The following is a 25,959-nucleotide window of genomic DNA, read 5'->3' as shown; positions in this document are numbered from 1 at the left end:
CTTTTAAGCAGGGACATGTAGAGAGATTTGTTGGAGACCTTGAACTAAACAGACAAGTTCAGGCATTTCATTCACCCTTCTTAGACTAATGACTACATGTGCTTTTAATGCATATTTAAATTAACTTGAAATGTATTTTATCCTATGCAACTTTTGATATGGTTTCATCCCACTTATTACATTTGGAAGAATGCACTCACATTCAACACAATACAAATGTCTGATGAGCAGCCTCCTAAGTCGCCAAAGTCAAACTTATAAGAGAAAAAGTTACATTGAAGAATATTTGTTAGACCTTTGTTAGTTATACACTCTCCCCAGGTTATAATGTTGAACAAAAGTTCCCAGAATAAAGAAACATTGATAAGTTGTAAATCTTTAAATCCCTAAAGAAAATGCACAGTTTTAATATTTCCTTGTGTTTGTAATAACCCTTGGTGGTGGGTGTGGGGCTATATTGATTTTACCAACACATTTGAAGTGGATTTTCTTTTTCAAATTCCCACTAATTGATACATGCATTCTGTTTTTCTGTCAATTCCACTTCCGGCTGATTTCATCCAGCTGTGATTTTTTCAGTATTGTAATGGCTCTTCATTGTGAAACGATATTTGTAGACATATCGTGGCTATCAGTCCTTTTTTTAATAAGAATAACTAGAATGTATGAGTTAGAATTGAATGAGTTAGAAGTTATGAGAAATAATGAGTGATGCGTGTGCAATCTTCACTTAATTACATGTTTGAAATGTCATATGGGCTTCATGTTCCCATTTCCTCCGTATTTGATCAGTGTTGTAACTTTAAGTGTACAGTTTACATTTGACTTTGAGTTAATTATTTGACTACTGATTTAAGTGAAGTTAAGCTAAAATGAATTTGTATTGGATGTATTTAAATATGCATAATTGCCTTAGTTAATGTGATTTGAATGATTGTTTCATTAATACTGTTGTTTGATAATGCGGTAAGTTAAGTGTTATGTGTTACTACATTTCCCATAGTCCACAGCGAGTTGCACTTCTCGTTAACGGTTTCAACGGTTTGCCTGTACTGTGTGAGTGAAAAAGTGACGAGAGATTCTGCAAGTAAAAGTTCTTCGGTTTTGTACCCAGTTGTGGACCTCTATTTATTTCCTGCTGGCTAGTCAGATTAAATACAACAATCAGACATAATGCTCCGTTACCTTCATGTTTACCTTTATGCAAAACCAAAATCAGGCCTACTACGATACAATTACTGGATCAAAGAGTAAATCTGATCTAGGACTGAAAACATGTACCCAGGTTCTTTCGAAATGAATAGCAGCAATATGTAAAAACGTGTTAAACTGACTATTTCATTTCTAGTAATAATTTACATCAAAACTACTCTGTAGTGATTTCCCAGCCACCTCCAAGCCTACAGACAGCTTTTTTTGGACTACATTGCCCTCTAACGGCATACAACCCATATAGCCTAAGATAGACATATTTTCTATGTCCGGCTCAACGACTGTCAAAAGCTTTTTACAGTCATTGGTTAGGTTATGTACAGCCTCACAAATATGTAGCCTATTTAGCCTGCGTCCAGTTAAATCATCCCTGTCACGGAGCTGAACTGTAATTTCCTAGGACAATCATTCGACGTTGCATAGGCTTGTGTCATGTGCAGACAGTGATGTGCAGACAGTAATGCCGTTATTAAACTATGCTGAGATTGGGTATGTTGCATGAAAGGTAAACTACTTGCAGTTCACGCGCATAGCTCCTCCTTCTGAAATGTCTTAGAAAATTAGATTATATAGCCTATATATATAACCTAGTGGTGCTCTGGTCGGTTTCTGCGAATGGAAGGCTAGGAAATGAAACGTAATGGCCTACACTTAATGTGAATTGCGCTTAAGCTCGTCTGTTAAACAATTCTAAGGCTAATTGATTAATTGAATGTCGCGACGGTCTTCATATTCTTCTTTTTATTGTGACTTTCCAAGACGGTGTACATGCGTCAGCAATAGGGGGAGGAGAAACTCTCAATCGGGGGGAAATAGTCAAATTTAGGGCGGAGTAGGCTTCAGGCAGAAAACCAAAATAAGCTTTCAGTTTTGTACCGTCGCTAGACTGCCCAAATCAAAAATCGAACATTTACAGAATACTTTCTTGGATTACCAAAACTAGCAAACCACCAGATTGGTAGATTTCAGATGTACCGATAGGTGAGTAGTCGACTATTCGGTCCTCCAGTTTGTTACCGTCAAATGTCCTTGCTGTATTTTGTATATAGCCAGCGGTAACTGTAAAGCCGTTATTTTCCATTTTTCTAACATTGTAGGCTAATCTAGTAGGGCAGGCAATAATTGTCCAGGCAACGTATCTTTTCTGTTCGTATCCAGACTACATCCAAGAAGAATTGTGACAGAGCCGTCAACGCTGAAATGAACATGATTATTACGTAGGCTGTTGCGAGACATATATGTCTATGGTTGCGATCATTGTTGAAATGTTCTCCTTGTCAGACAAGTTGACCAAGTGGAGGAAATAAACTTGCCACAATACAACAGCACAGCATTTGTAGTGCTGAAGAGGCGAATAACCATATATTAGGCCTACGTTACTGGACAGTTTAAAACTCAAATCTTTTTCTCGGTACAGGTGTTTCATCCGTTTTTACGGTAGACTTGATTTTCAAATAAGTTTCATAAGTTAATGAAACAAGTGGACCGTTAAATTGCCTACTAGTTGGTTATCTTAACTGACAAGCTTTTTGTCTAGGGTAGGCGGTTCTTTCTTCCACATCCACCTGTGCGTTTGCCCGATGCTCTGATTGTCCCATCTTTGAAGGGTATTGGATTTTTTCAGAAAATGTTTTATATAGACATATTGGGGTACAAATCCCACAGTACACGAGAATAGCCTACCCTCTCGACGTTTTATGACCCCATCATTTTTTGTATCGTTTATTATAGCAATCCCTGGCGTGTGAGAGAGAACAAGTCAACCCTTGATTGAAACGAACTGTGCATCATCATGTCTGCGCCAGGTAGGTCACATGACTGTTGAATGACCCTTTGCCTAATAAATGCCAAAGTTCCTGGAAGTATGTGTCAGTTCCTTTATTCTAATGATGCGTTGAGTACAGAGCAATGACGTATTAAAGTTACTTGTATAGGCCTACATGTTTTGGTGATGGGGCATGTGGAATTGTAGGAAAAATGTAACAGAGTTACACAATTAAATCACAAATTAAATGTTATTGTAATCTGTTGCAGTTACTGAGAAAATATATGTGATTATATTACAGTTACTAATCAAAATGTTGGTGATTACAGAGGCGTTGCATCCGAATAGATTTTTTTTAGGTTAAAGGTTAGGTTTAAGGTTAGGTTAAAGGTTTAAGTTTATATGTAGAATATAACATTCATTCTGTTGCTTTGCATCTTTTCGCTGTCTAAAAGGGTTCCATTCATTTGGTAGGATGCGCACACATTTTTAATTTTCACCATCTCTCGCTTGCCAATCAAACAAATATGGTAATTAAAAGTAATCAAAGGTAATAGATAACATTACTTTGTTGGAGTAATTAAAATAGTTACATTACTTGTCACATTTTGAACAGGGTAACTAGTATCTGTAACTTATTACATTTCAGAAGTACCCTTCCCAACCCCAGTAGTACGTCTCTGGGAGACTAAGAGTGAACTCTTCTTAACATTTTCCAAATCACTTCAACGAGTTCACGAGTCTTGCAGAGGAAGCCTGAATGTCAGCATTTTATCTCTTATTGACTCATTGAACTCTGGGAAAGGAATGCAGGGAGGGCCTTCTGCTACAGAGAGAAATGCCTCAGAGGGCCACACTCATGTCTCTTCATTTAGACTTCTGCTACAGAGAGAAATGACTCCAAGGGCCACACTCATGTCTCTTCATTTAGCCTTCTGCTACAGAGAGAAATGACTCCAAGGGCCACACTCATGTCTCTTCATTTAGCCTTCTGCTACAGAGAGAAATGACTCCAAGGGCCACACTCATGTCTCTTCATTTAGCCTTCTGCTACAGAGAGAAATGACTCCAAGGGCCACACTCATGTCTCTTCATTTAGACTTCTGCTACAGAGAGAAATTACTCCGAGGGCCACACTCATGTCTCTTCATTTAGACTTCTGCTACAGAGAGAAATGACTCCAAGGGCCACACTCATGTCTCTTCATTTAGACTTCTGCTACAGAGAGAAATGACTCCAAGGGCCACACTCATGTCTCTTCATTTAGACTTCTGCTACAGAGAGAAATTACTCCGAGGGCCACACTCATGTCTCTTCATTTAGCCTTCTGCTACAGAGAGAAACGACTCCGTGCCTGACACTACTACAAGCTCCCAACCTGTGGGCCCCAGTTCATTTGCATGGGACCTGTATGGAAGCATTGTTCTTCCCAGGACTCCAGAATATTAGGAACAGCCCTAACCGGTTCCTGCAGAATATCTAGTGACGATGAACAAATGGTGTTGGGTGACTCTCTGTGTCATACACAAAGAAGGGCAAATAAGTGATAGAAACATGAATGAAAGAATGACAGCTGTGGAGAAAGTTGCAGAAAAATGAAAAACAGAAGTGAACATTCATACTCATGAACTGAAGATGTTGCCTGTTGAATGATTTTCTAATAGTATAGAGTATAGTATACTACTTTATTTCTATTTGGTTTGTGTCTCTAACTGCAGATCTATGTAGTTAATTGTGTCCAGAGGGAAATGAAAATTACTATTTATAAAGTAAGCAGTGTGTGCTGTGGCTGAATGAAACTCGTTTCTCTTCATAGTAGCATGTAGAAACATGGTGGAATCCCCCTCAATGAGTCAGCGGCCACAACACAACACACTGCCCAAAAGGGGCTCATATTTGATGATATTCTCATAGATAGGAATGGTGCAAGTGGCTTCAAGCTGGTATATTCACCTACACAGAAAATGTACTGTATTTGGGTAGCTACAGCGTACTACACAAGAGGCCTTTACGGAACGGTTCGGTAAAACTATGTGTACCGTATTGTGTTATACCATTGCTGCTATTTGACCTCTATCACTGCACCAAGTCCTTTGAGGATGCCTCAGCTTCAGCTCAAACCACAGTGGCTATGTTCCTTGCATGTTATCAGGCATCTCACAAACAATGGGTTTATTTTGTTGTTGTTTTTTTTTTTTACAGGGTACCCTTCACCTCATCAGGGTCCTTACCCCATGCCTCAACCTGATGGATATTCCATGCCCCCATACCCTATGTCCCAGCCAGGTTACGTTGACCCTGGCCAGGCACCCCCGCCTGGGTTTCATATGGGTTACCAGCCCAGCCCAGACCAGCCAGTCATGTACCAGCCTGGTCCAGTCAGCCCCGGTCCACCCATGCAACTGCATGAGTACGGAGGAGGACCTCCAGGACCAGCGGCCCCCCAATACCAGCCCTCACCTGCTGCAGCGGTGGCTCCAATGTCAGTACCAGTGGGGGTGCCACCAGGTCTGGAGTACCTCACACAGGTAGGTCCTCCGTCACGTGAGTCCAGAGCAGTACAATTACCATGTCTGATTGCATTAGTTTGACACCTCATTTTTTTTTTTTTCAAACCACCTTTGGAGTGGCTAGTGACTTCTTCCACATTTGTCGTCTTTAATTCATTTGTGATCTTGTGGAGCCAGGCACATTAAATGAAGACGTATGTGTGGGGATAATCATGAGGAGTGGTCTAAATCTGACTGGGAATGATTAAGCATGTTTAGTGCATGTGAAAAGTTTGAACTGAAACGCAGAGCTCAGTGTGGTAGTGCAGAGTTAAGCATGGAAACTGTGGGGTTCAGATTGAAAGCCAGTTTTGCAAGCATCGGCTCTCACCACAATCCAGTACTGAGAATGACAAACTTTCAGATGTCCCGTCTGACACAATAGTGTTCCCTTTTCTCTCCATGTCAACGTCAACCTTTTGGTCTCTCTGTTTCAGGTGGATCAGATTTTGATACATCAGAAAGTAGAGCTTATGGAAGGTTAGTCAAAAAAGACATTTGTGTTGTTTCTTCAAGCTCAGTAATCATTGAGCCATTGCTTTGTCCAACCATTCACTTCCTGGGAATGATTTCTCCATAGTAATGTCTCTCTCTCTCTCTCTCTCCTCTTCCTGCATTCCTTAAGCGTTCATTGGCTTTGAGACCAACAACCAGTATGAGATCAAGAACAGCTTGGGCCAGAAGATCTACAAGGCTAAGGAGAAGAATGACTGCTGTACACGCAACTGCTGTGGCGCGCTGCGCAGCTTCGACATGAAGATTAAGGACGTCAATGACCGTGAGGTCATCCGGTTGATTCGGCCCTTCCGTTGTGTTTCCTGCTGGTGCCCCTGCTGCCTCCAAGAGGTGATGAGACCATTCAGGCAACTATTCATGTTTGGGGACTGTTCCTGTGATGCACTGAAACTAACCCCTTTTGATAACCCTAAGATTCCAGTTTCAAACTGGCCACTCGACTAACCTGAAAGACCTGAAAACAGTGGCTCTTAGGCAACAAATGCTTTAGTTTTACTGGCATGCTGGTGTGGCCAGTGAGCGTTCAAGCTATTTATTGTGAAACATGACTTGTGTGACTAACTGCTGACATGTCTTCCTGCCTAAAGAGAGTGGAAAGTACTTTCCTATGAATGGGCTTTTATTTACCCAAGCCCGTCCCTTTTCTTTTCATCTCTTCTACCTCAATGGCCATTAAATCACTGGCACCACTATGCACCACTGGCTGGAGCGAGACCAAGGGTGTCATATGAACACTCTGGACCATGTTGGCGCTCACTGTCCACAGCCCGTCTCGGGTGTCATGTGAGAGTCCTAACCTTAGTAACAGACTATTCTTGGCTCGTCATGGCACGGACAGAGACCCAGTCACAGGCAGCAATGTCAAGCACTGATTGCCTCATGGTCAGAAATGTATTGTAATCACCAAAGAATGCAGTATTAATGCACAGCAAATTAGCCATTCTGAATGTAATTTAAGAACTCTCTCTCTCTCTCTCTCTCTCTCTCTCTCTCTGTGTGTGTGTTTTGTAGATGGAGGTACAAGCACCGCCTGGTACCACCATTGGCTATGTTAGCCAGGACTGGCACCCTTGCTATCCCAAATTCTCTATCCTTGGCCCAAACCGTGAGACTGTGATGAAATTAGAGGGGCCATGCCTTGCCTGCAACTGCTGTGGAGATGTGAACTTTGAGGTGAGAGCCAGGGTATTAGTGGGTTTATCCTGTGGATTTAGCAAGTTTAATTCAACTGTTTGATCCCATTTGGCCAAAGGCAAAAACAAAAAGGTTGACTATTGGACCAGATACAGTGTACCAACTTGTCCTTGATGTACAATTCTTTAAACTGGCTGTAGCCAAGATGGATATATCTTCTGAACATGACAATTTAAGTTTTTTACACTTTTTTGTTTTTGAAAATTACCGTATCATTTTACTTCAACTCACATCATGAACTCATCGGGTAATAGGGTGACAGGATTAAAAAAAATGGCCAGGAAAACATTTAAAGGATTCGTTCTTAAGTTGTAGTGACATTATTATCAATATGATACCATGATCTGGTTGAAAAGCCATTGCCTTTGAAAGGGTGAATCTATCTGGTTGAATCTGGAGCAGCTGTAGTGTCCCATGTAGGGAGAGTGGAGAAATGTCAGACACAGAGGGGTTTGTTTTCTTTAAACCGGAAACTCGTGAAAGAGTTTAATCCAAAGCTACCTAGCTATTTCGCAAGCCTAAGTGTACTGCATGAAAAAATAGGTCCAGCCTCTCTCTATGGGTTTGTCCCCCTCATATCTGGATGCCAATATAACACATGCTGTCATATGTGTTTGCAGCTGAAGGGGAAGGATGGGGGGAAAAGTATTGGCCGCATCAGTAAGCAGTGGAGTGGTCTGCTCAAAGAGGTGTTCACAGACACGGATAACTTTGGGATCCAGTTTCCCCTGGACATGGACGTCAAAATGAAGGCCGTGCTGATGGGAGCGTGCTTTCTCATTGTGAGTAATAAATGCTCAGTTGAAATTCCTTACTTAATGCCAGTGTAGCTCAGATATTCAAACATCGCACTCGGTGCCTAAATGGATAAATCGCTGTTTATGAAATCATTTATGTGCCGTTTCTTTTTCCTGTAGGATTTCATGTTCTTTGAGAAAGTTGGGGAAACCAATCAGCGCAACACTGTTTTCTCTTAAGAGGATGAGAAGAGTGGGAAAGAGAATCGGCTCATATCGCCTTTCCCTGAAGATGCGGTCACGCTCTCTCTCTCCCGTCCATGCGCCATCTCACCATTCCCAAAAGAGATGGCACACTCTACACACCCTTATTTCCCCCTACTCTATGCTAGGGTATTACAGTGGCACCATTTCCACCTTTTATATCAGTTTATTATTTACCACAACTACTGCCTTTTTATAGTCATTTTTATTTACCAAATAACATGAAGGTTTCTTTGAAATACTAAAGATTTTTTTATACTATTTACCTGAAAGAACCATTTTATGTAATAACCATGCAAAGATGTCTGTTATCCGGGAGAAATGTCAGGTTTGGTAGGAGTTGAGAAGTTGGTGTGTTCATGTACTTATTTTTTACGTTTGTTGTGTATATATATTATACGTAGGAGTAGGTGTGTCATGTTGGGAGGTTGTGTAGGTTTGTATCTGCTAGGAATGCAGGCTGAGGGTGGAAAGAGAAATCTTGTGTGAGTCACTCTATCCTGTAAGGTCACTGAACTGGGTGTTGTTCTAATGCGGAGTTAGAGTGTAAAGGAGGAAGGAGAGAGTTTGCGTGTGTGTGTGTGTGGAGGCTGTGGCGGTGGGGGTCTAAGTTGGTAATAACACTGTTCTGGAGGCATGCCCATATTCTCAACCAGGAATGCTGCACATTATGACAGGCTTTAACGTGTTGGGATCATAGGGTGTGGGAACGTCCACATGTGTAGCCAAAAAGAAACGGTGTCCATCTGTTTTGTGTGCAGGGACTGTAAGCACCATGAAGCGAGGGCGATATTACGGCGGCTGTTATGAAGGTTGTATTTGGTCTGAAAGGCTCGCTCCCCAAATCAGCTTGTTGTCAAGGGTGAAGAGTGGTTCTTGTGTGTTTACAAAACAAACCTTTCAAACGTGTGGAATAATGACATACACGGGAGCGGAGGGAGAGGCCAAGTAAAGATTCCGATCATGAGACCCACAGCTGCAGCCAACAGAGCAGGATGAACGTGCTATCTGTCCACCTTGAATGCCTTTAGAAACCACCCTCATCAGGGCACTTTAAGATAAGATACTGATGCTTGGGTCATCTCGTTAGACTAGATCGAGCTGTTGGTTTAGTTAAATGATTGAAATAAAGCCAAAAAAAAAACAGTGAAATTATACCTCTTGTCAAATCTGAATTATGAACTCAGTGCCTTTAATAATTTGTACATTTCTGTCCAGTGGTATTGTGATAATGTTTCTGTTAGTGTTCCACATATACACTATATGGACAAAAGTATTCGGTATTCGGTATTCGGACGCCTGACCATTACACCAACAGGGTCTGTAATGACATTGCATTCAAATACATGTACTTTAATATGGAGTTGGTCCCCCCTTTCGCAGCTATAACAGCATGTTGGAATAGAAAAGGGTTTTCCCCAAACTGTTGCCACAAAGTTGGAAGCATAGCATTGTCCAAAATGTCTTGGTATGCTGAAGAATTAAGGGGCCTAGCCCAAACCCGGAAAAACAGTCTCATTGTCCCTCCTCCACCCAACTGGTGTGGCCAAATACTTTTGTCATATGGTGTATATTAAGTGGCCTTACTAACATGTTTCAGACTGTGCCATAAACCAAATAGCAAAAGATACTCATTTTCACTCTACTTTTTTGTGGATCATTCTGTTTATGCAAAGTTACTGTGGTATTCCAAAACACCAGTTTTTTCTATCCACAATCAAATCATGCTGACGTCAGTGTAACTAACCTGTTTCTATCATGACCTGTCAATATCACATAGTATAATAAACTGTTATCAGAAAAGACCACCATGTTTCATGATCTGTTTGAATGGAAAAGATGTCGCAGGGAGAGAAAGAGTGTTGGGCCGTTGCTCTCTCCCTCCAGTGATAACTGTGTGTTATTCTAGCTCCACCCTGTGTGGGCTGGGCTGTTGCACATGATGTATTGAGCTGGGGGAGAGCTTATGGGTGGGCCTTTATAAGTTAGTCTGGGAAGGAGAGAGAGGCAGCAACAGACTCAGTGCTGCCCCTCTGCGAGCGATGTGGATAACAAGTTCAAATGGAAGGAGTAACCCCACTAAGGACACACAGACAGATATATGACATGTTTTAGTCAGATTAAACCAACTGACATTTATTGAATTCATCCATTACAAAAGGTTTGACATTTTCTCAGGATAAAAATCTAGTTTTGGACTTCTAGAAATCTAGAAATAAATCTCTTTGTTAAGAAACTATAAAAGGTTAATATAATTCAAATTGTGATAAAAAACGTCCATTTGTTTGTTCCTGGTCAGGTTTATTTTGGGCTCTTTCTACACCCGTTCTGCTCCTCTTCTGTCCGGCGCTGTGTCCGCCGTCTCCCTCTCTCTCCCTCTCTCTCTCCCCCTCTCTTCCTTGATCATCCTGATTATGTATCGACTGGCCTGCTGCAGGTCCCACTTGTGTCTGGAGAGGATTCTGTGGCAGTCCTCTTTGGAACACGCGCTCATGAAGTACAGATGCCCGATCTGAAGCAGAAAGAAAGACAGAGCACAAGAGTGAGGATCACAAAACAGAACATCAAAAGGGAGGTGCAGGGGTTGTTGAAAGCATCTGTATTTTCAACATATTGAATATCAACGATGTAACTTCAAAACGAATGACTGAATTAATAAAAGAGCAGACGTCTTATTCAGGCGTTGTTGTACAGCTGTCATGGCCTGCGTCTGGGACAGAGCACAGGGGATAAAGCTCGCTGCCTAGTTATTGACAACCTTCTGGAGAACTGTGACATACTATGTAATTCAAGAGACATTTTTAACGAAGCAAGACTTGGAAAAACTCTTTCAGTGATAACTTGCATGGGGCTGGGAGTCTACAGCTGACCTTGACGTGGGAATAGTCTGCGGTAAGATATCAGATGGTGCGGCTATTCTATGGAATAAGAAGCTTGACTCATTAAAAAATGTGGTGAGGCGTGGTGTTGACTGGTGTGATGCAATAGTTTACTTTCAATGATAAGGAATTCATTATCTTAAATATGTATACACCCTATGAATTCATCATCTTAAATATGTATACACCCTAAAAATGCCATCAGAACGAGGATGAATATCTCAATAGGCTTGACTTCATCAATTTCTTTATTCAAAACAATACTTCTTCTAGTGTACATGTCATTGAAGATGTGAAAGCGGATATGAACTTGTGGATATAAGAATGCTATTCGCTTCATCTGTAAAAATAAGCCAACCACGAGGGCTGATTCCACGGCTAAGAGGTTGCTAAGTAACAATGCTACTGATTTTTGAAAGAAGTGAGAGTTCTTAATAACGGCTAGTTATCTCTACCATGCACTGCAGATGGAGTCTCTGCAACAGACAGTATTGCAAGGTTATGGTGACAGCATTAAAGTACCGATTTCACTGTTTTCAAAGTGTGTTGAATAAGGCGGACAGTACTGAGAATAATGATTCAGTGGGGATTATACCACATGAGGGGCATCAAGTAATAAATAACCTAGCTGATAACAAAGCTAGTGGTTAATTTAGATCATATTTCTGGATTTATGATTCATGGCTTAATGCCAGACTCGTATGATGCCCATGTAGCGCTGGTCGCTAGCAGCACCTTGTATAGTGTGGAACATGATATCAAATACAATGCCAGTCAGAGTGTCACCATGATCTGAGGACCTATGTCTAAAATGTCCTGACTTTAAAGTTGTCTAGTAATAATCTCAGTGTCTGTAATAAGGTCAAATATCTTGACCATTTTATGACCGAACAAACGACAGTCAATGAAGATATCTATAGGCAATGCTGAAGCTAGTGTTCTCTTGAGCAAGTTTAGTGTGTGTACAGACAGAGTGAAGATGTCTCTGTTCAGAGCGTACTGTACACAACTCTATACTGAACACTTGTGAAGACGTCTCTGTTCAGAGCATACTGTACACAACTCTATACTGAACACACGTGAAGACGTCTCTGTTCAGAGCATACTGTACACAACTCTATACTGAACACTTGTGAAGACGTCTCTGTTCAGAGCGTACTGTACACAACTCTATACTGAACACTTGTGAAGACGTCTCTGTTCAGAGCGTACTATACACAACTCTATACTGCACACCTGTGAAGAGCATACTGTACACCACTCTATACTGAACACGTGTTCAGAGCATACTGTACACCACTCTATACTGAACACGTGTTCAGAGCATACTGTACACCACTCTATACTGCACACATGTGAAGATGTCTGTTCAGAGCACACTGTACACAACTCTATACTGCACACTTGTGAAGACGTCTCTGTTCAGAGCATACTGTACACAACTCTATACTGCACACCTGTGAAGAGCATACTGTACACAACTCTATACTGAACACCTGTGAAGAGCATACTCTACACAACTCTATACTGCACACCTGTGAAGAGCATACTCTACACAACTCTATACTGAACACATGTGAAGAGCATACTCTACACAACTCTATACTGCACACCTGTGAAGAGCATACTCTACACAACTCTATACTGAACACTTGTGAAGACGTCTCTGTTCAGAGCGTACTGTACACAACTCTATACTGCACACCTGTGAAGAGCATACTGTACACAACTCTATACTGCACACCTGTGAAGAGCATACTATACACCACTCTATAATGAACACATGTGGTCAAACTACAGAAAAGCAAGCTTCCAGAGACTTCCAGTAGCGTATTAATGATGCCATGAGAATACTACATGAGAGACCTAGACGTGTAGTGCAAGTCAGCTGTTTGTGGCTGCAGGAGTAAAACATTTCCATACTGTGTGAAGAAATTTTATGTATAAATGTATTTACGGGCTTTATGAATCTGAAAATGAAATCATCTTGGTCTTATCCAACATAACGTTCAGTTCCATATGCTACCAATCTCAGTTATGGTTATTTTGATTGATTTTAGTTATTGTGCTTTTGCATGTAATTTATATGTGTGTATGTATGTATTTGTATATGTAATTTATTATATGTGATGTCTTCTCTGGACCTTGAGGCTGTAATAAAGGTTTGTTTGATTGACTGATCGATTAAGCAGGCACTCATTCTTAGTCATCAAACTTATCTAAATTCTTATTGCAAATCGGTATCAGACCAAATACCGTGTGCCACATGCAGGGACCCATGTTATATGATACCGTAACATCACACAGACCCATGTTCTACGATACCGTAACATCACACAGACCCATGTTCTATGATACCGTAACATCACACAGAAATCTGATTCTATTTGGATCAACATTACCTTGAGCTGCTGCTCCGCCTTCACTGGGTTCCAGTCGTTCCTGATGAGTGAAGCTCGTGCTTCCTCACTGGTCGCTCCGTGGACAGCCTCAAGTACCTGATCAACCACACACAAGCTCGTCACATTTGCTTAAGAAGGTGTGTATGGTAAACAGAATTGCAGAAACAATAGATACAATACCTGTTTGATTAATCCTTCCTTATCCAGCTGCATGTGTGGTGGGTATTTCTCCCGTCCTCTCTCTCTCTCCCTGTCTTTGTCCCCGCTGTCATCCAGCAGGGGCGTGGATCGAGCCAAGTGGCCCATTCTGGTCAGGTTGCTGGGTCCACCGCCATGCTGTGGCTGTGCCTGTGGCTGCAGAAATTGTGGATACTGAGGAGGAGGCCACGGTACTGGGCCTTGAGTCACCCGGCGGTCCCGGCCAACAAACTGGGCCTTTAACTGTTTGAAGTTAGGGGGAGGTGGGCGCGGTGGGGGGATGCTCGCATCACTGAAACGACGAGTGTCCTGAACAACGTGACCTCCGACGAGGACCGTGGGCATGGGCCTGCGGGCGACTGGTCTGCCCCCAGAGTTACTCACTCGCTCTGTGCTTGGCGCGCCACCCAGGACAGACTCTAAACTCTTGGAAAATCCTGCAAGACAATGTGAAACTGTGAATTCATAATTGTTCAATGATCATCTGAGGTATATTGGGCTGTATTAAAGGCGCAGTGTGTAGGATTTAGTGCCATCTAGTGGTGGGGTTGCTGAATTGCAACCAACTGAATACCCTCCCTGTCTGTTCTGAGCTACTGTAGAAACATGGTGGCTAAACATGGCGGCTAAACATGGCGAACTCTGTGGAAGAGGACCCACTCCCTATATAGATATGGAGGGTTCATTCTAAGATAATGAAAACACATTGATTCGAAGTTACAGGTGATTAAACACTAATGAAAAACAGAATTATGAATACTATATTCCATTTCTGCTAAAAGATCCCCCTCCATACTCCACACTGCACCTTCAAAAGAGCATTTATAGAACTAGCAAGTGACAATGATACACATATATATATAATGAATGTAAAATAATTAATTCAACGAATAATAATGAATGTCAAACTTATTCATTAAAAGATCTGGGACCCTACGGGTCTGGAGTATTTGTAGATCATATTCATTTTTCTGACCTGCCATTTTCTGCAGGTTGGAGCCCTCCTTCTCCCGGGCCAATGCAACCTTCCAGGGTGTGCTGCTGGAAACAGGATTTTGGAAAGATTGGTCAGCCCAACAAAGGATCAATGCATTTATAGTGCCTGGTCAATCTCACACTATCCACTAGAGGATTATAATTGTGAGGTTTACCAACGCGGAAAGCAAACACAGTATGAATTCTAAAACTGAATAAAAGTATTTCTAAGATCTCCAGATGCAGTTCCCATGTGCGTAGCATTAGGTGACCATACATCATCTATTTATCAAACTGGCCCTTTAAACGAATCCAAGCCTTAAAGTGTCACTGACTCGTCTATGTTCTCCGGGGTCCCCCAGCTGCGATCGGGATGAAGGTCCCCGTGCCCCCTGTGCTGGAGGCTGCCCCTCAGTGGGGCAGAGATCTGCACCGGTCCCGAGGGGTTGGACCCTGGAGGCGGCGGGGCGGCCGCGGGGGCCGTCAGGGCTGCAGGGAACCAGCCAACACTCAGGGTTCTCTGGTTCTGCCCTTTCCACTCGAACAGCTCCGGCCTGCCAGGGAGGACCAGAGGGCAATGTCTTAAACGTCATGTAGCATGTTTCACTGTGCACACAGTACAGCATGGTGTTTCACTGTGCCCACAGTTACAGTACAGCATGGTGTTTCACTGTGCCCACAGTTACAGTACAGCATGGTGTTTCACTGTGCCCACAGTTACAGTACAGCATGGTGTTTCACTGTGCCCACAGTTACAGTACAGCATGGTGTTTCACTGTGCCCACAGTTACAGTACAGCATGGTGTTTCACTGTGCCCACAGTTACAGTACAGCATGGTGTTTCACTGTGCCCACAGTTACAGTACAGCATGGTGTTTCACTGTGCCCACAGTACAGCATGGTGTTTCACTGTGCCCACAGTTACAGTACAGCATGGTGTTTCACTGTGCCCACAGTTACAGTACAGCATGGTGTTTTATATTCAGATTTTAGTTTCAAACTAAATATATACACCCATAGGATTGTGTACAGTATTGTGTGTAAAATGAATACCTGCAAGTCTAGTAGAGAAAAGACCGTGAATTTAATGAAAATTAAATTAAATGACAAAAAACAAACTCAAACCCATATTTATACACTTTCACACCTACTAGTAATTTTGACAACATTCTTTACAAATTCAATTGAATTTTATATACAATATAATTGTCTCATGGCGCTTTACAGGGCCCAAGGCCTGAACCCCCCTGGAGCAAGCACAAAGGCCACAGGGTGAAGGAAAACTCACTCTGGTTTGTGTGTGGTCGGGGGGGAGAAAGGGAGGGGAAAGGGAGGGGAGAGAATCAGAAACATGGCATATGAATTAATAGACATATCAGCAGCACTAAGAAGAACCAGTATTGAAATACACCCCATGATCAGATGCGATTAGCAGGTCATTCAGAATTTTGACTAAGGCCATTTCAGTGCTATGATGGGCTCTAAAGCCAGATTGGATATTGGTTTTATGCAGAAAGAAGGTACATTGCTTTGCTATTATTTTTTCAAGTATTTTTTGACAAGAAAAGGGAATTAGATATAGGATATAGGCTTAGACATGCTGAAAGCGCTACAGGGTCATGGGGGGCAGGATCTTTTCTGTTATTGCTACGTTTTGTTATTGAAAAAGGTCATACTTACATACAAGGCTATCCTTCTAGGCCATTCTATGTGAAATACCTCAAGTTTGATGGAGTACCATTTTCCTTCTAGTTTTGTGTGCACGGGACTGGTCAGTGTATCATGGGATGAGTCTTTTCGGTTGTCTTATTCTATTTTTCAGAGGTGCAACAGTGTCTCAAGGGTTGAGCGAAGCACACTTGTGGCACCATCTGTTCGTAGGTTGATATGAGGTGGGGATGTATTTGTGCCACCTTCAGAGCTGAGACTAGTAGTTTGGACTGTTATAGTAGTCTGTTATATTCTATAGACAAACAACGACTGTAGAAGTGGGCCGACTCCAATGTTGCGCAGAGTTCTAATTGCATGTTGAATGTCATTAGGTGCTGACGAAAGGGCAGTATTTGTATGTAGAACTTGAGGGTGGTCAATTTCTAAGTCCTATATATAATACAAGGTCAAAGTTGTGGTTGCAGCAAAGAGTTGGCATGTTTACATGTTTACAATAGTTTGCTTAGATGTTCTGGGTAAAGATACTGTTTGTATTTGACTAAGCATGGGCAACTGCTTTATTGGAGCCGCAGAGGTTAGTTTAGGCTGGTAGCTCTGGCTTGTAGTATTCATTCTGGATTGTCAGCAATATACTTCGACTAGGAAATGTGTTTGATTTCTAGAGAGGAGTTCTAGGAAGGCACAACATGGTGCTTGAGAGGGTTTGGTTTGGTACAACTTAACGGGGGTGCACAAAATATCAGAAAACCCCTGCAACTGCAAATATATATATATACTGCGTCCCCATGGCAAAGCCCTCTGACAGGGACAGATATTCACTTGCAATCAAGTCATTGCAAAAACCCATAGAACCATAGCTCTAAAAATCACCACTTAATAGAGGGCAGGACCGTCCTTCAAAACTCATTTTTGTCTATGGCATACACAAAAACACATCGTCTGGTGTACACAACACTTACTCTTGAATACATCCGAGCAGCTTTATGTTTGAAGAGAGTGCCGTGATGGTCTGTGTCATTTCACAAGACTTATTGGGATCAAAAGGTAAAAATCAAATGCCTTCTGTGGCCTGCACAATTACCAGAACTAGACGGAATTGAACCTTTCCGGTAGGATCTGGAGTACAGAGTTTGAACTACATCTCCCTTCCTTCATCCCTAAAAGAAGTGGAGATTGTATGACTGCACTCCTTGAAAGACTGAGAATGTTTTGAAGGCAAAGTGTGGGTCTACTAATTATTAGTAAATAGATCTTCAGTTTTTGAAGGTATTTCTGCAAGATATCTTTGTCCAATCCCTGTGTTTAACTCAAGAAATACTTGTAGATTTAAGAACAAGTCTACATTGCCAACCCTCATGAAGGCCTGGTTGCCTAAATGTGCCAGTTAAAGGCTGTCCTTGTGTTTCTGGCCTCATACATCTCCTAAACGTACCACATTACAAAAGCATAGACAGTTTGTCTTGTCCTGCCTTAGTATTGTGTCAGCAGCATCAAAGGCCGTCTCCAAGACCCCTCATCACCTAGCACCATACAACTGCAAGAATGCAGGGATTAGAGCCATGGCAAATTATAGTTGGTATGTGGTAGGATCAGGTAGCCCCTTTAAACATGTAAGTGGGGTGTGTATGTAGGTTAACAATGAAACCTCTCTCTGTCATTCCCCCCATTTCTCCTTTCCCCAGTTCCCAATGTTTTCCTCACCCGTGGTCTATAACAGTCACCGGGTCATTGGTCTGTAGGCTGAGTTTCCTGTGCTCGGTGGAGTCCATGACGGCACGAACCTCCCTAGGCTTCGCCTGCGTCGAAAAATATCAAATACAAAAAGAGAGTTGGCAAAGGACCTTTACAAATAGTCTCTATTATATAGTAGGTCTTTTCTCAAATTTGTATCTTTTGAACAGCCATTATTTTTGCCATATTGTGGCACTGTGAAGTATATAAGCAGAGTCACAAGTACAAGGTCATGTCAATCAGTTCTTCTACTAATCTATCTGACCTCTGCCACCAGCAGTGTGAGATCCAAAAAGTGGGTCTGTCGCTTGGGTTGCCGGCCCAGCATCTCCGCATCACAGCGAAGAGTTCCTGAGGGCAGTCTGTGGGGCGCTCCAGACGATCTCCCTCTCTCTCCACACGGAACAGGATCTGAACACGGGCAAGGAGAGGGCATCTGTTCTGTGCATGTTCATTCACGGAGAGTGCCTCAATGCACGTCAGTTTAGCAGGCACAGCAGAGAGGAGTTGCACTCACAGCATTATGACAGTTATGATCATCAGTATGACACTGTGATTTTGAAAAAGACATTCAATTACACTACATACTTCACTTGAATCCAGTGGCGGCTCCTGAAAAAATTCTCAGGGGGAGCAATTTTTTTGATAATGATTAAGGCGACCCATTCAGTAGGTACATTAAGTTAGCTGATTAACTCATACAGCAATACCTTTTTGTCCACTATTGGCAGCACACAACAGTAATATGTCCCCTCTTGCTACATAGCTAGAGTAGCAAGTTACAGGTGGAAAGCTATGGAAGAAAGTTGCATCCAGGAGCCTTCATAAGCAAACATGATGTAGCTCCACATTAAATTATCCCACTTTTTCATTATCCACGTGTCTCAAATGTTGTATGATGTAACATAGCTTAACAGGACACATGATATGTCCAGTAACATCATAAAGAAGGGGTAACATAAGTCAAAACCAACCATATTTATTGACTGATCTTGAAAGTATTGGCTTACAAAAGCAAAATAAGTCATCATATAAAAAATTATTCAGTGTTAGTGCAAGAAGCGAACTGAAACACACTGTGAAACCTATGAAAAGTGACAGTGGTATATGAAATACAGACCGCGTTTTTCTTTCGTTCCAATTCTTGGATGTAGGATTTCCCTCCCTTTGTAGAAACCTGTTGAATGGATACATTTGGTCTAGGAAGTCCTAATTGTTTTGTTGTCAATTTATCTTCATTAGTACGCCGACTAAAAAGGAGTTTCCGTCAAAGAGCGAATCGAGTTACTGCACTGGACAGGGCAGCCATCTTGACAGAATATGCCTCCGTCGAAGCTGTATGACGTTTGTATAGGCTTTTACGTCCACTACTTATGACACGACATGGAGGGGCGAGCCCTCCCGGAAGCCATAGAGAATGCATTGAGAGCTCTGTTTTGTGAAAAAAATTGATTTAACATGGGAGTCAATGGGAGAGGTCTGGGGCGATTTTCATTTCGCCCCAAATCGCCCTAGAAGGGGCGGGGCCATTTGAAGCACGACTTTAGGCTGACTGAACGACTTTTAACTGATTCGACAATGACATACAGAGGCAGATCACACGGTCTAGTGGTAGAATCCGACAGAAAAAAAAATATTACATTTAGATTTACATGTCATTTACGCGACTTACAAGGATATTGCGTTTATACATCAGGAGGTTTTTTTTTTTTTTTTCCTAGGCAGTGCGTCGCCCCAATCGCCCTTATGGACGAGCCGCCCCTGCTTGAATCTACACACTACAACACATAACATGTAAGCCAGTTCAAATAACTTTAGGTCTTGGTAAAGACTACTGCATACAGACATGTCCCCTCCACACACACACACACACACACACCTGTCTGCCTGACAGACCAAGCCAGGGCTCCTCACAGTATGTGAACATCTCCCAGAGAGTGACTCCAAACATCCATACATCTGAGGCATGGGAAAAAGAGCCCACTCGCAGACTCTCTGGAGCACACCTATAGCCCACATAGAGAGAGAGGGGAGGAGAGAGAGAGAGAGAGAGAGAAAGAGAGAGAGAGAGAGAGGGAGAGAGGGAGAGAGGGAGAGAGAGATGATGGGAAAGAGACAGAAAGATTTCAACCATCACTTGTAAATACTATAACAGAGAGAGAACATGCAAGAAACAAGTTTCTTGAAAAGTAAGGTTTTACATAATCCTGCTGACAAACAAACAAACCAAGCCAAGCCAAATCAAAGCATAGCCTTCTTGGCAGAGGAAATACGGTTTCAGAAGAAACAGAAGCATGCACAAGCATGTATGGTTTGACAAATACAGCCCTGGATTTCCACTGACAACCAAATCCTCCCCGTGTCTCTCCCTCTCTCTCGACCTCTTCTTCTCTTCTTCTCTTACCAGGCAAAAGGGATGCGTTTGTGTGCCGTCATGACGTAGTGGTCCTTGTCCTGCCCCAGGCCCCTCATCAGACCAAAGTCTCCAATTTTCACCATCTCTCTGGAGGACAGAAGAACATTCCGGGCCGCCAGGTCTCTGTGGATGAAGCGCCTGCTTTCCAGATACTCCATGCCAGCTGCAATCTGGACGCTGAAGAGCCAGAGGCGGGCGAGTGGGTACTCACACTGGCGCGAGCGCAGCATATCATACAGGGAGCCCACCGGGGCTAACTCTGTCACCTTGGAGAGAAGGGGCCAACATTAATGGAATCCTAATAGAATCATTCCTGTCACAGAGAAGCAGAAGATTAAGACATGACACTATGGTAAAGGTAGCAGTGAGTGGAAGTGGCCGTCACATTTTTTTTTATGAATTCAACAGAAATGCCAACTGGACTCTACAATATGCTAGAGGAAAACTCTTTTACCATTTTAAGGGGTTGCGTGAGAACGACCCCATAAAGACGAATGATGTTGGGGTGATCAAGGGACTGCATGACTGTAACCTCCTGTAAGAAGTCCGTCATTGTGTCCGTTTGCCTCGACAGACTGCTCCTTAACGACTTAACTGCCACTGGGAGCTGTAAAACATGAGAACATCTAACCGATGAACATTACACAAATATAGAAAATATGCAATACACAGGTCACACTTTCTATTCTTCTCAAATGCCAAATCAGTGTAAACACACTTACGACTCTTCCTGTTGGGGTGTGCCACTCGCCCCTCTTCACCACCCCAAAGGAGCCCGAGCCCAGCTTCTCCCCCAGCAGCAGCTCACTGTCCTGGATCAGACAGGTGAGAGCTCGGCCCATCTCCGGCCCCGACCCGCTGCCACTCCACTGGTCACTCCCCTCTGGGCCTCGACCACTGAACACCTGCAAGGCCAACAGGTTCAAGTGAAGTAAAGTGTCTAGTGCGAAAGCAATGGGGAGAGAAGAGGATAAGAAGAGTGCAGCACCTTGTTCATCCATGAGCGTGGTCGCGTATTGGTCTTATAACGCTTAACGCCTTCCCAAAGTCTTCGCTGTCCTACGAAAAACAAACCCACGCCAAACACTCACAGTTAATTGTAGCTTGAATATTGTAATACACTACATTTTGATGACCTAGCAACATATATATCTTAGCATACTAATAATTCATTAATAATTGATCAAAATCAAGCACAGACAGAAATATTTAAAGTGAGATCACAGACTAATATTCAAATGGGATGACATTAACATGATTTATTTACATCCAAGACCTTTAGTAGTGATTTCCTGTTGAGGGGTTATCTGTAAAGTTAATACACATCTATGTACAAATCTATTAGTCATTTCAATCTAAGCAGGAGGAAACAACTCATCTGGCTTGGTGTTCTGCCTCATAGTGAGTGCCGTCACGGGTGCCTACCAAAAATGTGGACTATTTTCTTGACAGTGACGTCAAGCATACTGAGAAAATACTGACCTGGCCTACTGATGCCAATCGCTTCAAGATCAGATTCCTTCACATAATTCAGGTGCTCAATCCGAGTGATATTGAGTCCATCTCGAAGCCTTAGGTAGAACTGCTCCAACTGGACCTCGGCCAGGAGCTGGTGCAACCATTGAGTGTCCTGGTCCATAATCATGACACGATCCTACACACTTAGAGAACAGAGCAGAGAACCTGAGATTAGTAAGTGCTTAGGATGGATATACAACTAAACTGCTAAAGCAAAATGATATTAAACTTGAAACAGCACTTAAGAATATAATGCTCAGGTTATTATGTTTAAGTGTAAATGTTGCTGTTGTAACAGTATATTAACTTGATACCAGTTGACTACAAATCAAATATGATATATTTTCCCAAATAAACCTTGGGTCTGTTCTAAAGTGTATGGGTCTGTACTAAAGGTTATGGATCTGTACTAAAGGTTATGGTTCTGTAGTAACGTTTTCACAAAATGATCAATATTTAAAATGACTAGTATTGCCCTAAGCACCTAAGCAAGTGGTGTACTTGTGTCTGTTTATGGGGTACTGGGTACTGGTACAGCAAATGACCCCACCACAATATCATGCCTTTGGCACTACCTGTAGAAAAAAATATTTTAAGTAATTCAAAAGAAGATACAATATCACATTGGGAATTGTGAAAAAGAATCCGAAACCATTCCGTGTTCTCACATGATGATGGACTTTTAGCCATGATGACAACTGCAATAAAGCCTTCATTTGCTAAGTTTTATCAGGACATAAAGGCAAGAGTCCAACATTCCTGTGTGAGTTGTTAAGAGACCGGGCTGCATTGCTCTCACATATGGTCCTACAAATAATTAATCAAAGCAGCTTTCGGTCGAGCTGAAGCACAGACATCTTATGTCTAACATCTGGCTAGTTCAGACAAGTATGAAAGCACAACATCAAATTTCACACCCAGTGCATAAGTCCACGCCCAATCTTTTATGCCGGTTATGACGGAAACAGGTCAGCCAGTCATATGGCACACCTAGATAGATAATGCTTACATTTCCAACAGCCTTTGTTCGTATTTAATGCGATCTTAGTTTGTTTATGTATCAAAAAGGGCCTTTACATTCTGAATTTACCAGCGAGGACTACTCACTAAAGGCTTAGCGTATTATTGATTTAAAGAAGATAATCATTTCATATCTGTTTACACAAATAGGCTAATCTTAGAATCTGGGTACAGCTAAGCATATTGGAACAAAATGTCAAGCCATACACTAGAAATGTGATCCCCAGAAAGATTCCACAACAAGCTGATTTAACAAAAGAGCTAGTTTCCTAGTTAGAGAGGAAAACATTAACTTAATGCACCAGACACAGCATTCATTTGTAGTGACTCACAGCCATCAATGTTTTAATTTATCAATAGTTCGTCAGCAAAAGGGGATGTGGCCAATGCATTCAGAGAAAACATTCTTCAATTTGAACAACTCAGCCAGTGTTGAAGCACTCAAACAGTGGTTGGCACACTGACATCAGCGAAGACAAGGATACCCAGTATCTTTGACTTCACACATAGGGTTAGATAAACACATTTTGAAGTCCACATTTTAACCTTCTAACCTTCACATTTTAGATGTGTGCACTGAATGCACTGAATTTGTCAAGAAGAGCATATGAGCACAGGATTCTGGCACAGTTATGAACAACGTGAATTTCAGAGGCTTCTGCAATAATTTGGGTAGTTTAAAAAAAGTGATATGCTTTGTGTGTGGAAGTCTTGAATTAGAATGTTGACAATCATATTTTTCATTATCTTAATTATGATTTGTGGAATTTTCACTCCAAGCCTATAGGCTAAATCTAATGATCTCACCATTTCTGTAACATCTGACTTTAGTCTGCTGCTCTTTACTTTCCATTATTATTCAGCATTCTTTGAAGCAAATCAATTCAAAACCTCTTGAGCAAACATCCTTATTTGTTTGTAGTAGTTTACTAGACAACTTTAAGCCTACCTATCTGGTACTACTGTCTCTTGATTTGTCATGGCTGCATGAGTGCGAATGAGGATATAAAATTGAAAAATGGGGTGCCAGAGAGCATTTTGACCTGATGTACAACCAGTCTGATCACTTCTTGTGCCATTTTGGTCTCAGTTAAATAAAAATAACAGACTAAGGCATCATGAAATTCTTAAAACATAAAACAGTGTTTAATATTCCTGTGCATTCTTTGTCTTACCTCTAAGTTTCAACCACTGTATTTGTTTACATTTGTAAGGCCCTGAAAATGTTAACAAAATGTATGAAGTTAATGACACAAAAAAATCAAGATGCATGTTATGGAAAACATCTTTTAACTAAGCTATTTCATTAGTTACATCACATTACACCTAGCATTTTGGTAACAAAATAGGCCTACAATGCAAGTTGACCTGTAGGCTTATTGAGAGCCTAGGCCTGTATCCAGTAGTCGAGGCTGATGTTCAATTGACAGATGCAGGACTTGTGTTTTGAAGATGACTTTTTCCAATTAACTGTTTTTCTAGCCTTCTTTAGATTTATATGTAGCATAGCCTCCTTGATTTGTTATGAGCAAAACCAACAACACTAGACTCAGAATAATCGACGTTCATACTTACAATAGGCTACATAGTCTACAAAAAGTCCGATATGTGATTGGAGATGTTTCACCGTCATACAAGAAGCGAGGCCTCAGCCTACATTTCCGTGTTCTCATTAGTCCAATCTTCTCGCATATTCGACCGTAAATTCGACTGATTCAATTCAAGGTATTTCCATAATCCGTCTTTGTCTTCTGCTGCTGAATAGGAAAGTATCGCAATCCCCTAGGTTTAAACGGTTTCGCTATAAAACAGACTAACAGGTGTCTTGGCCAATTTAACTCTCCGGTATCCAAAGCGAACTCTCTAGGTAGTAACATTCCCACGACTGACGAGTCTACCTGTGTCTTTTCATCCGCCTCTTTTTTCTCCTCCCCCACTTTTCTGAACTGAGTTTGGCGACTTAGACCACTCTTTCGTTGGCTTTCTTAATCACTCAATTATGTAATTCGAGAGCAGTTTCAAAGCATTTTCGCTAGGTCTGGTTGATAAAAGTAGGCGATACTGTATCAATGAAACAGTTCATGTTTAAATATCTTCTGTAGGCCATTTTGTGTAGGTCTACAGGCTATGTGTTCCCACAAAAGACCCCTGGTTTTGTAGCCTATTTGTTCGTAATGGAGGCTATGAGTATAGGGCACATTATTATATATTGTGCACTCTGTATAATTGTCTAGACTGAAACTGCCCAGAGGCCAATCTGAGACAGAAGTAATGCCTCTTTCTTTTCGTAAACACTTGCCCAGCCTGTCAAACAGGATATGTATTTCCCCCGGGCGCAGAGGCTGGGTTCACTTGAGCTACCGTGCTCAGCTGTCTGAACCGGCATATTTAACCTGTGTTTATACTGGGACATTGAAAGCCCTTCAGAAGATTTTCTTTTTTTGTTCTCAGGACAGCTCAGATTCAGAGGGAAAACAAAAAAAGTGTCTCGAGCCGAGCCATAAACAATCCCAGCCAAACTATACGGCACTTCAGGAGCAGGGAAGGGAGGGGTGTAATTTAATTGGCTGTTGAGCTCAAATAAACAACATTTCGTATCTTTAAACCCCCTGGTGGAGTAATCTTGTATGTCTTGAGTACCTGCCGACGTAAAACATTTTTTAATCAAGTCATTATCTAAAATCTCTCAAAGTATGTTGAAAAGAAATGTACAGCATCACAGAGACATTCTTACAAAAAACAACAAGGGCCTTCAGATGAGTCATGATGTTCATTCGAAAGAATGTTTGTTGTGGATTGTGCAACGTGTTTTTTTTGTCTTTTTAAGCAAACTGACTTGTGTAACAAGCTATGAGGTCCATCCACAAAAGGAACTGTATATTGCCTAAGCTACATACTCAAGGCCTAAAAGC

The 25,959-nt window shown here is 41.9% G+C and overlaps 2 protein-coding genes across 3 annotated transcripts; one reads left to right on the top strand and one right to left on the bottom strand.

Annotated features, from left to right (window-relative positions):
• The first annotated feature begins 1,792 nt into the window (after positions 1-1,792).
• Positions 1,793-9,394, top strand: LOC105895576 (phospholipid scramblase 2). 2 transcript variants are annotated; one of them, XM_031585130.2, is made up of 9 exons: positions 1,793-2,193; positions 2,755-2,819; positions 2,944-3,017; positions 5,180-5,505; positions 5,964-6,006; positions 6,152-6,372; positions 7,054-7,215; positions 7,857-8,018; positions 8,154-9,394. In XM_031585130.2, exons 3-9 carry the CDS (start codon positions 3,005-3,007, stop codon positions 8,211-8,213), a joined length of 987 nt encoding a protein of 328 aa, XP_031440990.1. In that variant the 5' UTR covers positions 1,793-2,193; positions 2,755-2,819; positions 2,944-3,004; the 3' UTR covers positions 8,214-9,394. The 2 variants fall into 2 exon arrangements, with proteins under 2 accessions (XP_031440990.1, XP_031440989.1); XM_031585129.2 differs by lacking the exon at positions 2,755-2,819.
• Positions 9,395-10,337: 943 nt separating this feature from the next.
• Positions 10,338-25,462, bottom strand: tnk1 (tyrosine kinase, non-receptor, 1). The gene is given in 16 exon segments (XM_031585189.2): positions 10,338-10,749; positions 13,519-13,614; positions 13,699-14,153; positions 14,693-14,757; positions 15,027-15,245; positions 18,064-18,158; positions 18,359-18,384; positions 18,387-18,504; positions 19,973-20,099; positions 20,498-20,775; positions 20,964-21,116; positions 21,232-21,414; positions 21,498-21,568; positions 21,992-22,170; positions 24,223-24,264; positions 24,623-25,462. Coding segments are annotated over 14 exon segments (2,244 nt in total). The 5' UTR covers positions 22,155-22,170; positions 24,223-24,264; positions 24,623-25,462; the 3' UTR covers positions 10,338-10,554.
• Between the last annotated feature and the right edge of the window lie 497 nt (positions 25,463-25,959).

This window comes from Clupea harengus, chromosome 18 (assembly GCF_900700415.2).
Source record: "Clupea harengus chromosome 18, Ch_v2.0.2, whole genome shotgun sequence".
Taxonomy (NCBI): domain Eukaryota; kingdom Metazoa; phylum Chordata; class Actinopteri; order Clupeiformes; family Clupeidae; genus Clupea; species Clupea harengus.
The sequence above is the reverse complement of the archived record's forward strand: the minus strand, read 5'-3'. Positions and strand labels throughout refer to the sequence as shown.

What these genes read in the sequence shown, in the direction of transcription:
- LOC105895576 (XM_031585129.2), top strand. An exon ending in GTCTGGAGTACCTCACACAG is followed by an intron (nt 5,506 to 5,963) that starts GTAGGTCCTCCG and finishes TCTCTGTTTCAG; the next exon opens with GTGGATCAGATTTTGATACA. An exon ending in TGGGAGCGTGCTTTCTCATT is followed by an intron (nt 8,019 to 8,153) that starts GTGAGTAATAAA and finishes TTTTTCCTGTAG; the next exon opens with GATTTCATGTTCTTTGAGAA.